Source organism: Trachemys scripta, chromosome 2 (assembly GCF_013100865.1).
Source record: "Trachemys scripta elegans isolate TJP31775 chromosome 2, CAS_Tse_1.0, whole genome shotgun sequence".
Taxonomy (NCBI): domain Eukaryota; kingdom Metazoa; phylum Chordata; order Testudines; family Emydidae; genus Trachemys; species Trachemys scripta.
This window is the reverse complement of record NC_048299.1, coordinates 191,556,346-191,570,953: the sequence shown is the minus strand read 5'-3', so window position 1 is coordinate 191,570,953 and position 14,608 is coordinate 191,556,346. Positions and strand designations below refer to the sequence as shown.

General features: G+C 37.3%; 1 protein-coding gene across 2 annotated transcripts in view; it reads right to left on the bottom strand.

Moving 5' to 3' along the window:
• CDH19 (cadherin 19) overlaps nt 1-14,608 on the bottom strand; it is a 97,675-nt gene that overhangs the window by 51,452 nt on the left and 31,615 nt on the right. For both annotated transcript variants that reach the window (XM_034762551.1, XM_034762552.1), the window contains exon 2: nt 8,215-8,441. In XM_034762551.1, coding sequence (XP_034618442.1) covers nt 8,215-8,412 — 198 coding nt within the window. In that variant the 5' untranslated portion in view covers nt 8,413-8,441. The remainder of the gene's footprint in view (nt 1-8,214; nt 8,442-14,608) is intronic.

Here is a 14,608-nt window from a genome sequence, read left to right as displayed (position 1 = left end):
TTCTAATCATGGGAATTTGTAACAGTCTGGTTGTGTATGTAACAGTGCACTACAAGGCAGACGTAAGTGCAGGTGATGTTCCAGACAGTCCTTAATACAATGGCCAAAGGGTGGTAACATCTAGTGACTAATGGGTGGTTTGTTCAGTGTAGGGAAGTGGTTGAGGGCAGGCCAGGCACAGCCAGTTGGTTTTCACTAAGCTAGCTTTAAATGTGACTTTTGCCTTAGTGTGGATGTGGTCTGACAGTTTCTCCTACTGTACCCACATGCTGTGTGCTCTGCAATGTTCCATATCATATGGAAGGATAGAATGCTACAATGTCTGTTGGGGCAGATTGTGGCATCACTCAAAGAGGACAGAGTTAAGCAGGTGGGAATAATGTGAACCTTAATTCTGTATTTTCTGGTTTTCAGAGCTTTGTTTGTTTTGTGGATTTCCCTTGTTTCGGGGGGAAGCAGTGGAAATGAGAAGGGTATGACTGAGGTGCACCTGTGGGGTGCACATGGACATTTTCTGAGAACAGTTCACTGCAACTCAGCTATCAGATTGGCCTTTCTCCTTGCCTCTCTATGGCTCCAATAGAGCTGAAGGACCATGGGGAGGAAGGAAGACGGTAACTGAAGGGCTGTGAGTAGATATGTGTAAATAACCAATTTGTCAATTCAATGGCTGACCTGAAAAAAAAAAAAAGTTTTGGGTCAACCTACATTTTTTTTTAAATTTTCAGCAAAACAGATTAAAAAAAATGTTTAAGGTCAAACTAAACATTTTCTTTGATCCAAAATTAAACATTTTGACATTTTTTATCTTTAAAAAATAAAATCCAAGTAAAATTCAAAATGAAAAGCCCTTTTGAATTGAAAAATCATTTTAACTTTTTCAGATTTTTCTTTTTTTTTTCAGCCACAGCAATTATGCAAATTCAACATGAGTTCATGAAATGTTTCATCAAACCAAATCTGCATTTTTTAGCAAAAAAAAAAAAAAAAAGATGTGTCCAATTTTTTTTTACCTAGCTCTAGCTGTGAGGAGCACATCTACCAGCTGTAGTCAGCAAGGAGAAAAGGAGGGAAGTCTTGAACTCTATACTTCTCTTCAGGAGCAGTGCAAAACCCTCTGTGGTTCTTAGATGAATCAGAACACCCCCTGGAGATGAATACAGCCTGACACAAGAGATGTGAACTGATCCATTCATCAAAATGTGTGTTTTCCTTCCTCCTCTCCCAAAGTCCACCTGTTGTGGAATATCAGTTTTCAAGATAATCTCGGTATGCATGTGGGTTTGACTTCAATTTGAAACTAAAATCAACAACTTATTGTGGGGGCTATATCTGAGAAAGCCCTTGATCAAATGACCATAATTTACACTAACAACTTTAATGTTGGCTCTAATGTGGCATAACAAATATTATGGATGGGTAGAGTGGCACAAGGATTTCTATTTTAATAGGGAAGAAGAAGATCTACTAAAAGTCTGTCTTTTTGGTTAGAATAGCATTTTTGAGTGTTGATTGTCATTTTCACACTGCTTGTTTTTTCTATAGGGAGGGAGAATATAATTTGAGATTTGCTACAATTGTTTTTAAAAAGGCTGTGATTTTTTTCTATTTGATATTTGCTTTGGACCCCTTCTTTACAAAAACCACATCATGTTGAAGAGTGAAAATAGGCATGAAACTTAGGTTTGTGTACGTTGGATGAATTCTTGTAGAAGGTTGAAATTTAGTTTTTATGTTTATTTTTATTATAAACACAAATTACTGTTTTAACTGATGGCAATGACCTGTCACTGTCAAGCTTATTCCAGTCCTTAGAATATGGATCTCTATTATGAACAGGGATCCTAGTTTTCCATTATTAATATATATATATATATATATTTCCAATAAAAAAAAAACATAAAAACCCAATTTTTTCCATGATTAAAATGAAACACTGAACTTTAGTTTTCCTACTCACAATATATACTGGTATCAGTTTAACACAACATTTTACTGATACCAGGGAACCCTGTTTATCTGATCTAAGTGGGACTGGGGCCAGATCAGATAATCAAAAATACAGATAATCTGGAGAGCTTCAGACCTGGGCAACAGGGCTCCTGCTGTTAGCCCCAGTCCAGTTAATATGGAAAAATGGATAATGGAGGCTCAAATAAATGGGATTCTATTGTATTTTTTTTAAATTTTTTTCACAGCATATAAAAATTAAACATTTTCTCTAAAAATGTAAATTCCAATTTTTCCTGCATTTTCACATGATTATAAATACATTTCCTGATTCTCAACAACCTCTTTTATCATGCTGACATTGATGAAAGTCACAGCTATTTACTGTCCTTTGATCACACTCAGTTCCCTTGTTCACAAAATGACTGAGGAGCATACGCCATGATTACATTACCCTAATGCTGCTGCTTACTAGAGTCTTTCATTTTCTTTCTGTTTACATAATGGTACTTTCCTTGACAATACTTCTAAAGTAAAATCTGAGTGTGCATGTGGATTTCAGAATATTTAGAAAATTAGTTGTTAAATTTGGAGACTTTGCTCTCAGGTCCAGAAGGAGCCTTGCAGGTTACAGAAATGCAGACAATACACATTCTCAGAAAGCTCCAAGTGTAAGATTCAATCTCACAGTATATAAGAATGACCATAATGAGCCACATCAGTGGTCCATCTAGCCCTGTATCTTGTCTTCTGACAGTTACCAGTGCCAAATGCTTCAGCAGGACTGAACAGAACAGGATAATTATCAATTGATCCATCCCCTGTCATCCACTCCCAGATTCTGGCAGTCAGAGGTTCAGGGAGATCAAGATCAAGGGCTTGCATCATTGATGGATCTAACTTCCATGAACTTCTCATTCTTTTTTTAACTCAGTCATACTTTTAGCCTTCACTACATCCCCTTAGAACAAGTTCCACAGGGTGGCTGTGCATTGTGTGAAGAAGTACTTCCTTATGTTTGTTTTAAAGCTGCTGCCTATTAATTTCATTGACCCCTGGTTCTTGTGTTATATGAAGGGGTAAATAACACTTCCCCCAAACCATTCATGACTTTATAAATCTCTGTCATATTCTTTTGTATCTGTCCTCATATGCTGTTCCAAACTCCTAATAATTTTTGTTGCCTTTCTCTGTACTTTTTCCAATTCTAATTATCTTTTTTGAGATGGGGTGACCAAAACTGCATGCAGTATTCAAGGGTGTGGGGGTACTGTGGAATTATATAATGGTGTTATGGTATTTTATGTCCTATTATCTATCTCTTTCCTAATGGTTCCTAACATTTTGCTAGCTTTTTTGAATGCTACTACACATTGAGCAGATGTTTTAAGAGAACTATTCACAATGACTCCAAGATTTCTTTCTTGTGTGGTAACAGATCATTTAGACCACATCATTTTATATGTATAGTTGGGATTATGTTTTCCAGTGTGCACTACTTTGCATTTATCAACATTAAATTTCATCTGCCATTTTGTTGCCCAGTCACGCAGTTTTATGAGTTCTCTTTGTAACTCTTCTTGGTCAGCTTTGGACTTTACTATCATGAGTAATTTTGTATTGTCTGCTAACTTTGCTACCTCACTGTTTACCCCTTTTTCCAGGTCATTTATGAATATGTTGAAGTGCACTGATCCCAGTACAGATCCTTAGGGGACCCTGCTATTTACCTCCCTCCATTGTGAAAACTGACTCTTAACTGAATCATAACAAAACAAAGCAGGAGAACACTTCAACCTCTCTGGTTACTCAGTAACAGACTTAAAGGTGGCAATCTTGCAACAGAAAAGCTTCAAAAACAGACTCCAATGAGAAACTGCTGAACTTGAATTAATATGCAAACTAGATACCTTCAATTTAGGCTTGAATAGAGACTGGGAATGTCTGAGCCATTACTCACATTGAATCTATTTCCCCATGTTAAATATCCTCACACCTTGTCATTATCACTACAAAAGTTTTCTTTTCTCCTGCTGATAATTGCTCATCTTAATTAATTAGCTTCTTAGAGTTGGTAGGGCAACTCCCACCTTTTCATGTTCTCTGTATGTGTATATATATCTCCTTACTATATGTTCCATTCTATACAACCGATGAAGTGTGCTGTAGCCCACGAAAGCTTATGCTCAAATAAATGTGTTAGTCTCTAAGGTGCCACAAGTACTCCTGTTCTTTTTGAGGATACAGACTAACATGACTGCTACTTTGAAACCTGACTCTTCATTCTTACTCTTTCCCCGCATCTGTTAACCAGTTACTGATCCATGAGAGGACCTTCCCTCTTATCCCATGACCTAATGAGGTTAATTTGAGTAATATGTTACATACCACAGTTAGTAGTTCTGCAATTTTATATTTGAGTTCTCTCACAACTCTTTTGTGAATACCATCTGTTTCTGGTGACGTATTACTGTTAATTTATCAGTTTGATCCAAAACTTCTTCTACTGTTCTGTGATGACATATACACAATCAATATGGGAATAATTGAAATCTCCCATTATTACTGGGTTTTCTGCTTTTATAACTTCTCTAATCAACCTGAGAATTTCACAATCACCATAACCATCCTGGTCAGATGGTAGGTATATTCCTAGTGCTATACTCTCATTACACAAGCATGTGATTTCCATCCATAGCGATTGAGTCATTTAAGGTTTTACAACTTTTAACTCAATGCTTCCTTTCACATTTAGTGCCACTCCCCCACCAGCACGACTCTACTCTGTCATTCCTATATATTTTGAACCCTAGAATTACTGTGACCCATTGATTACAATTGTTCTACTAAGTTTCTATTATGCCTTTTATATCAATATATTCATTTAATACCAGGCAGTCAAGTTTATCCCATTTTGGTATTAAGACTTCCACTATTTGCATATAAGCACTTAAAAAAAATTTCAATATCTAGTGGTCTGCCTTCATGTGATATAACTGAGTGGGTCTCTTTTTCATTTGACTGTTTCTCTTCAGGTTCCTTCCTGTACTTTATCAGCTTCTGTCCTTTCTCTTTACATCGATATAGAGTATCCCCCTAATAAGCCAACCCCTAACGGATGTCTCTGTCCAAAATGTGTGCTTGTGTGTACCTATTGGCTTTACTCCAGCCATTAATTTAAAAACTCTATTATGACCTTTTATAATTTACATTCAAGGACTCTGGTTCCATTTTGGTTTAGGTGGAGCCCATCCTTCCTGCATAGGATCCTCTTTTCCCCAAAGGTTCCCCAGTTCTTAATAAACGCAAATCCCTTCTCTGAACACCACCATCTCATCCACACATTGTGACCCTGCAGTTCTGCTGGTCTAACTGGCCTTGCATATGGAATAGGTTTCAAGGTAGTTGCTCAGGTTCAATGACTACAGCAGGTCACCTTGATCCACACACTTACTCTGAGATCAGGTTACCTACAAACACTAACTTGCAACAGAATAACAGCACTGTTGCACATGTACAAATAACTCTGGAGCATAACCTTGGCTCTAGCCACAGTGTACACCCAACCTTTACCTGGAATGACTTTTTAAATATTGCTTCCCCACAAGGACAGCAGGTGCCAGACACTAGCTGAGATCAGTCCTGGGTAGGTGATATCAGTGTGAAGAAGATCAGCATAATAGTTTGAGCTCCAGGTGTGTGCAAAAAATGTGTTATAAGAACCAAAACATTTTGATGTCACATGATTATTTTAGTGGGGGCTGTATCTTGCTTACATAACCTCACATTTAGACCATTAACTTGACACGATCACAGGATGAAAATTGTGTTTTGTGGCAACTTTTGAGGTTTAACAATTTGTTTTCATTCCACCTTGGAACAAATCCAAAACTTTAAAAATATTTTTATGAAATGTAATTGGTTCAAAATGTCTGGTTTTGGACCACAACCAGATCTTGTTGATAATGGTTTGAGATATGGGAGACTCAGTTTTAAGTGCCTGTTCTGCCTGTTTCTGAGCAGAATCCTTCATCCCAGATCAGTCTGAGCCTTATAGAGACTTGGACCTAGATTTCTTACATCCCAGGCTAGTACCGTAACCACCAAGCTATAGAGTGTGAGAAACTCTTTCTCTCTCTTCTCCTCTCGCATTCCCAACAAATACTTAATCAAAATCAGAATATCGCTATGAAATTCTTCAGCTTTCGTGAAATTAAATTTCAATGAAAATGTTCCAACCAGCTCTACCACTAATCTTACCCCCAGATGCCCATGGGATACATTGATTTTCAAGACAAACCACGTAAGTGGGTGGATTTTATACCATTTAAAAAATCATCTGTAAAACAGTCAGCTGGTCTCAACCTTAACCAATATTGTACTACCATCCTTGTAACCAAAAGATTGTGTTAGGTGACATGACCGTATTACATAAAAATAGGATACTTCTTATATTGAACATTTATTGCAATACATAAAAGGACCTAATTCTTATTTACACTAAGATCTCTTTGCACTACCCTGGTGATGTAAAAGGACTTTAGAGTACGTGTAAATTATATTAAGTCAGAGGGGCATAACAGCAAAGTAAATGGTCCTGTATTACAAATGAGAATTAGGCCCAAAAGGTTTTATGTACTTGGTTTAAGAATATATCAGGGGTTATAGATACATAGATTCCAAGGCCAGAAGGAACCATTGTGATCATCTAGTCTGACCTCTGCATAAAACAGCCACAGAACATCCCCAAAATAGTTCCAAATGTGATGTTGATCGACACATATCTTTTCACAAATGTGATCACTGCAAAGAGATTCATCAGATTCATTTACATTTGGAAATCTAGGAGGGACCGATTCAAAATTGAAATTACAGAAACATAAGCTCTGATTGTACAATCAGAGTGTGCAGGGGAGTTGTGAGCTGGAATAAGTGACAGTTAATAACAGAGACAGTCTGTTTTTGGACTCTTGTTGATGCAGTTCCCTGCAGGGCCTTATTTACTAAGAAGTCACTGGCTGATCTTAGATTGTCACTTCCCTACTGACAACAGAGCATATGCTTCTTGGTGGAAAATCACAAGTAAATGTGGCTGATTTAAACAGCAATAAGTTAACCATAATCCTCAATTAAAATTCCATATCAATTTACCTGTAGCACTGTGAAGAACAAAAAGGAAAGAATATAAGAATTATATTAAGGATCAGGGAAATCATAGCATTTTTTTGGCATGAAACTAAATTCTTAGCCACAAAAGCATATGCGGTATCTACACTTGCTTCTTTAGAAGTGAGACATCATACTTCCACAGTAGTTACTTTGAAAGAGCTGTGAAAAAGTAATTAATGAATTTTGAGTACTTCACCCTTTGGGCCCAATTAAATTTTAGTGCTAGTTAATTAGTGGTTAAACTTATTTCAGTTCATTCATCTAGAAAGTGCCTTACAGAAAAGGACACCAGATCTAGAGATTACAATTATTTCTGTTTTTTTTTAAAGGCAAATAAATTAATAATTATTATTATTATTATTATTAATAATAATAAATAAAAATAAATAAGCAGAGAGGGAGATCTTATTAAGAAAATTATCTTAATGCACAATTTTAAAAGAGGTTGAAAAATAATTGCTCATTGTGCTAAAGCTACATTAATCTAATGAACCATGCAGGTTCCTATAGCTTCTCAGTGGTAAAAGGATTTAGTATTAATCTGCTTCATTAAAAATTAATGAGGGGTAAATCACCTGCTACTTAGTGTAATAGAAAATCATGCTAAATACTGTTTGTAAACTGCATTGCACTCAGTATGTCTGCTTCCATACAGTGCCAAAAATAGCATAAGCAAATTGCCAGATGTTGATAAATGAGTCCTTAACTTTCATTCAGAAGATAAAAGGGAAATTTAAAGTCTCATGTCAACATCTACTGTGTGTGATTTTACTTTTAATTGCATAATGAATTTGGTGTTGAGGAAGGTGAAGGACTTATATTATTGCACTGGTAAAAGCCTGGCATATGTAGGGCTCCGACCCTCCAATGATCTTCCTGATTGTAAGATTAGGTCCATAATAAGGGCAAATGTGCAGACATCTGACAAACCTTTTTGCCAGTGCACTTTCCCTCCTGCTTCTGAGCACAGTCTTCCAAATCTCTGGAGGTGATTGCTCTGTCCATGGCCAGATTTATGTGATGCAAACAGTTGTTAATCAACTTGTTAAGTCAAAGCATTGCATTTTATGTTACTGTATCTCCCACAGAACGTACCTGGCCAACAGACAAAGGCTCTGTTAAAATCTGTTCTTCCAGCACAAAAAACTGGCTCCATACCCAGCCACGTTTCACTCTCTGAAGTGTTGCAAAAGGTTGGTTCATTTTGTGGATGTTATGGTTCTGCATACTTGGAAGGCCAGGCCATAGCTGACCAAGTGTTAGCAGAAGAGATAGCCAAGTATAACAATTCATACTGAAACCTCCTTTCAATCAATATTCATCTGTGGAAGGGGGAAAAAAAAAGAAAAGCTTTTACAAAGTAGCACTTCCCCAGCCCCTTACAAATATTGATTCTATGTTAATCTAACAGATCATTTTTACTATTAAAAATTCCTCCTATTCCTAAAAGAGAAGAACCAGAACAAAATCAACTTCTAATTAAAAAAGAGAAGTATTTTATTAGGGATTCAAAGGTATAAAAGTCAAGCATTCAATTTTCTGTTTATGAAATCCCTTCAGAGGGACCTTCTATGCAAAATAGAAAATCATCCTTCAATTAATTCATCCTCCAAATTAAGCTGGATAATTGTATTGTGTAGACCGGCAATCATTTGATTGGTATAATTGTACATTTCTGCTTAGACAAGGCTCATTTTGAGCTGCAGTCACAGAACTGCCTGAAGGGTGAATAAGTAGCCTCCGTGATCCTAATGACTGACAGCTAAAATGGAGGAGTGCATACAATTGTTTTTAATCTCCTCATTCCCTGCCTCCTATCACAACAAAATCACCCTGCTGAAAATGCCGAAGGAGCTAGCGTGGTAAGAAGAAGCAGCTAAAATGTGCACATCTCTTCTTTCCTGATCAATAGAAATTAACTGTCTCATCCGATTCTATCTCCTCTGACATTTCATGTTTTCAATTAAACAGACAAAAGGAAAATACAGCCTAGAAGCCCTTGCGTTCTACCAGTCAGTTTAACTGATCACACAAATTATTCTTTAGGTAAGCCAAGTCTTTGCACAAGATGTATGCTATTATCATTTGTTGTGAGTGGTTCCTGCACTGACAGAATTAACAGAACAGTCAGTTTGAAATAAAGTGCAATGCTTGACTGAGAATGGCCATCCTTTATGAGGTGAAATAAAGGATTCTGTAATACTTGGCCACACACACACGTGTTAAAACCTTACTCGGAAATCCAGTCTCTGGGGATGATGAGGTTATCTAGGTATGAGAAAAATGTGTTTTATGAGTTGACTCCATGTCAGTCCGCTCTTAGAATATAAGGGAGGTTGCCAGCACTGCAGACAAATCTGGCTATACATCCACATTTTAACCATGAACTTGTCATGTATCCTTACCTACCCAGGCACAACATCTATTCACCTACCCTTCACCATGATGATATTAATAACAATAGTAATGAATGGGGGGGAGGGATAGCTCAGTGGTTTGAGCGTTGGCCTGCTAAACCCAGGGTTGTGAGTTCAATCCTTGAGGGGGGCCACTTGGGGATCTGGGGCAAAATCAGTACTTGGTCCTGCTAATGAAGGCAGGGGGCTGGACTTGATGACCTTTCAAGGTCCCTTCCAGTTCTAGGAGATGGGATATCTCCCTTAATAATTAAAAAAAAAAAAAAAAAATACCAACACAAACTAAAGACACTTGGCCTGGCACATACTTGCCCTGGAGGAATGGAATCTCACAAGGCTGCATTACTTGGAGAGAAACTGTAATGTCTCTCACTTATAATGCAAAGTGTCATATACTCATTTTTAGGTGGGTGTAAAGGAATTTAAGTTGAAGAAATTTACATGCTGAGGGACAAGAAGAAAAGAAAAAGTGCTAATAGGAAGGTATCAAGAGTTGTATGTTTCAGCTTTTAAATTTGTACACGTTCTTCTGTTTCTTCCATATTAAAGCTGTAGTATCATAGGGGAGATTTTGAAAGGAAGGAATTGAAGTTAGGGGTTCCATTGCCATCAACTTTCAGTGGGAGTTGGATGCCTACCCACTCTGTACATTTGAAAATCTCCCCCTTATATTCCTTAACACTCACTAAGGATTAATTTCATGGCATGTGAGAAGGCCAGAGAGAGGTACACTTTAGCTCTGAAAATAAAGCTACAGAGGAATTAAGTAGTGCATAGGCCTTGGGCTGTTCTTCTTCACAGAGGGTGAATTTCACCCTTAGTGATGTGTGACTTACAATATCTCTCAAAGAAGCCATTGGAATCTGACATATACAGTTCATTGTATTGTATTTCATAGCAAAGGGAAAACACGCTGAAGAAAATCAAAACCAAGTGGCCTTTTCAGATAATTCATAAAGAAAATTATTTCAATCATGACGTAAATCAACTGACAGGTGTTCAGCTTGGGCTTAGGCTACTTCTGGCTTAGCCTGCTTCTGGCTACACATTAGCTTGTGTTTCAACCATCTATTCTGATGCTACCCACCTTACCCATCCAGTTTAATAGACTCCTTCAAGCATGTTATAAACTAGTATTTCAAGCAGAAGGAAACAGAAGCTTGTTAGTAAACTCATCTGACAAACACTGTATGTATACACATCAACTTAATAACTATACAGAATAAGACTATGTTGCTCTCCTATTGCTCACCCATTAAGAATGCACTCAACAGCTAGCCATCAATTAGACAGACAATTGAAAGAATATAATTAATACATTTCTCCTGTATTTCTTATTTGTGATGATGGCTATGATACTCATGGCATAGTATCATATCTACAGTATGCTGCAGTTACTTCCATTGAAAACCTCCAATTTAAGGGGAATAAAAATTGTTCTTGGCTTCAGGTGTTGCATACTGTTCACTAAATATGTAAAAAATATTAGTCCAGTTTCAAAAAACAAACTAAGGAAATGAAAAAAAAATATTGTGAGATTTTTGAGGGTGAGTGGTTGTAGTTTTTAAACTCACAAGTGATCCTCTTTTATGAGGAAAAAAAAGAAACAGAAGCCAATTTATTGCCAAGTGGGGGTTGTATTTGGGAAGGGGTTGGGTGGATAAGCAAAAGGGCTGGCACATGGAGCCACATGGAGCAAGAGAGAAACAGGGACCAGATTGTGCATCTCAATGTAATAGTCTGGTCTCTGCCCTACTCTTCAGACAATACAGCTACATGTTGCCCCGTACTTGGGTTGGATTGCACTGTTACATTGACAAGAATAATAGGAATATCAACTGCAATAATACTAGACAGGCTAAAAAATTTTAGGGGCCCATGATGATTAACTTGCTATGGATTAGGAAGAAATTTGCCCCACGGACAACATATTGCACAGTAGTCATATTCCTGGGGTTTGTGACACAGAGGCTCCTTAGCAAAGGGTCCCCCTTCTTTGGAAACAACTCTCATGTCAGATCTGACAAACTCACTACACCAAACTTTCACTACCCTAAACACGTCTTACAGGATATGTATTATATAGAGTAATGCAGAGGTTCCCTAACTATTCTTATTGCATGCACCCTTCCAGAGCTAGCAGCTGCCTGCCTACCCTTACCCTTCTCATGACTGATACTTTGTGTGTTCTTAACACTAACTGTCTTTAGCCAACTGTCCATATTTCACTGTTACGTACAGATATAGTTATAGTGCAACACATACAACCAAAAAGAAAACCCTAAGTTCTGAGCTCAGTTACACTGAACAGTTGCTGGGCAACTAAACCCACGCTGTACAGTGATTGGAGGTGAGGGCTCTGTATGTCAGCGTCTCTGTGTAACTGTTCTCATTGGTATATCTTGAAGTAAATAATGTACTGTATTTTATATAACAAATGCCCAAAGTGTTATAAAGCTTATGAAAATTATGAAAATTCAATAAAGAAATAAATTAATACATAGAATTCACCATTACACAATGTATCCCACGTGCCCCCAGAGATGTTTTGCATACTCCCAAGGGTACACATATCACAGTTTGGGAACCCCAATGTAATGTATATATAGAAAGCTCGTAACTTGTCACGATTCCTAACAATTGTGAAATACATATATGGGTATTATTTAAGTATTTATATTGAAAGGACTTGGAGTAAAAAATAGTCACCAGGGCATAAAGTGTCTCAATGATGACCCATTCAGGCAGAAGGGAGTTGTTACCCACTATGGTTAGCTGGTGATGCATTGCAAGGCTCATTTGTTTCGCCTTGCACAATACTAAAACTTTCAATGGAAAACCATCAGAGGGAACTGCAAACAATCAAAACCACTTAAAGTTAAAAAAAAAAGGAATTTTTACAACAAGACAGGGGTTTGTTCTGTCTATAAATAGAAACAAAAGACTGTTTCAGTAAAACACAGAGAAGGGAAAGGACCTCTGGATCTATTTACTAAGGCCGTGTTTCCCAAACTTGGGACGCTGCTTGTTTAGGGAAAGCCCCTGGCGGGCTGGGCCAGTTTGTTTACCTGCCACATCCACAGATCTGGCCGATCGCAGCTCCCATTGGCTGCTGTTCGCTGCTCCAGGCCAATGGGAGCTGCTGGAAGTGGCACGGGCCGAGGGATGTGCTGGCCACCGCTTCCAGCAGCTCCCATTGGCCTGGAGCAGCGAATCGCAGCCACTGGGAGCCGCGATCGGCCGAACCTGTGGACGCGGCAGGTAAACAAACCAGCCCGGTCCCCCAGGGGGTCTCCCTAATCAAGTGGCTTGGGAAACACTATTTTATATGATAAGCTAGTGATAATTTTACTATATTAAAATATAAGCTGTTATATGTTTCTTTGAAAAAAGATTACCTCTGGAAATGTGCTACTGTATACCACCAGCTACTTAGGATTCAACCAGTAAGGATGGAATTTATTTGAAATGTTATCTTCATTATTTCTGTAATTCCCAATGGAGGACTCATATATAGATCAAACTATATAATTAATGTGTATGGTTTGTTGTTTTTCTTTGTAACTTGTTTTTTGAAGGAAAAAAACACATTTGTGCAATAATAGGTGTGAAATTATTAATTCTCTTCCTGTGTGCCAAGTGGTGGACACCCTACTAGATGGCCAAAAAGCTACAATCCCATAAAAGGTCATACTGATTAAAAACTGACCCGGTTTAGTGGAAAAAATGAAGACAGTGCATTCTCTCTCTCTCTCTCTCTCTCTCTCAACACAGATGGGAGAAAGGAGAAGTTGATGAAAATGAATGTAAATCATAAGTTAGGAATAATAGAAAATTGATAAGTGAAGCAAAGTGACACAAGTGGCAATCTATGGCCAGCATAGATAGATAGATAGATAGATAGAGGTTCATTACTAAATGGAGTTGGTAGAGATGTCAATAATAATTCAGAAAAGGCAAAAGTGTTAAATAGTTGTGTACTGTATTTTCAATGGATGATATAGTCTCATTATATGATGATAACACTCTTTCCATTCCACTGGTATTGCTGAAGAATATTAAACAGAAGATACTCAAGTTAGACACTTTTAAATCAGCAAGTCCAGATGACTTGCATCTAAGAGTTTTAAAAGAGCTAGTTTAGGAAATGGACCATGAATGTTGATTTTCAGTATGTCTTGCAACACGGGGGAAGTTCCAGAAGACTGGAAGAAAGCTAATGTTATGACAATTTTTAAAAAGGGTAAATGTGATGTCCCAGGTAATTAAAGGCAATTCAGTCTAACATTGATTCCTGCAAGATAATTGAGCAGCTGATATGGGACTTGATTAATCAAGAACTAAGAGGGTAATGCAACTAACACAAATCAACAAGGGTTTATGGAAAATAGATCTTTCAAACTAACTTGATACTTTTTTTATGAGATTACAAGTTTGGTTGATAAAGGTAGAAATGTTGATGTAATATTTTTAGACTTCTTTAAGGTATTTGACTTGGTACCACATCATATTTTGATGAAAAACTAGAAAGAGATAAAATGAACACAGCACACATTAAATGGATTAAAAATTGTCTAACGGACAGGTCTAAATGTAATTGTAAATGCAGAATCATCACAGAGCAGGCGTGTTACTTGGAGTCTATGAATAATCCCATTCTTACTACTTCTGTTGTTGAATTCCACCGAGATGGTAAATAGAGACCAATTACTGCAGGCTTGGTGTTATAGAACCTCTTTATTATTATTCGCTGCTTTTTAATTATAGCTTTATATTTTTGGAACCTATGTGAAGGATAGTCTGATGTAACTTTTTTACTCTTTAGTTCTTTTAATAATACTGTGCATACTACACTAGAAAAAGGAATACACTAGATCTAGTGGAATGAGTATGACATTGGCAATAAGGAATTCCTTAATTCTAATCTTGGCTCCACTGAACTTTCTTTTTGGCCTTATGTAATTCACGTCAGTGATTAATATGCCTTATTAGAGCTACCCCTCCCCCCCACCCCAAAAAAAGGGGGGGATGCATTAGAAATTTTGCAGAAGTTTACAACTTTTTTTACTGAA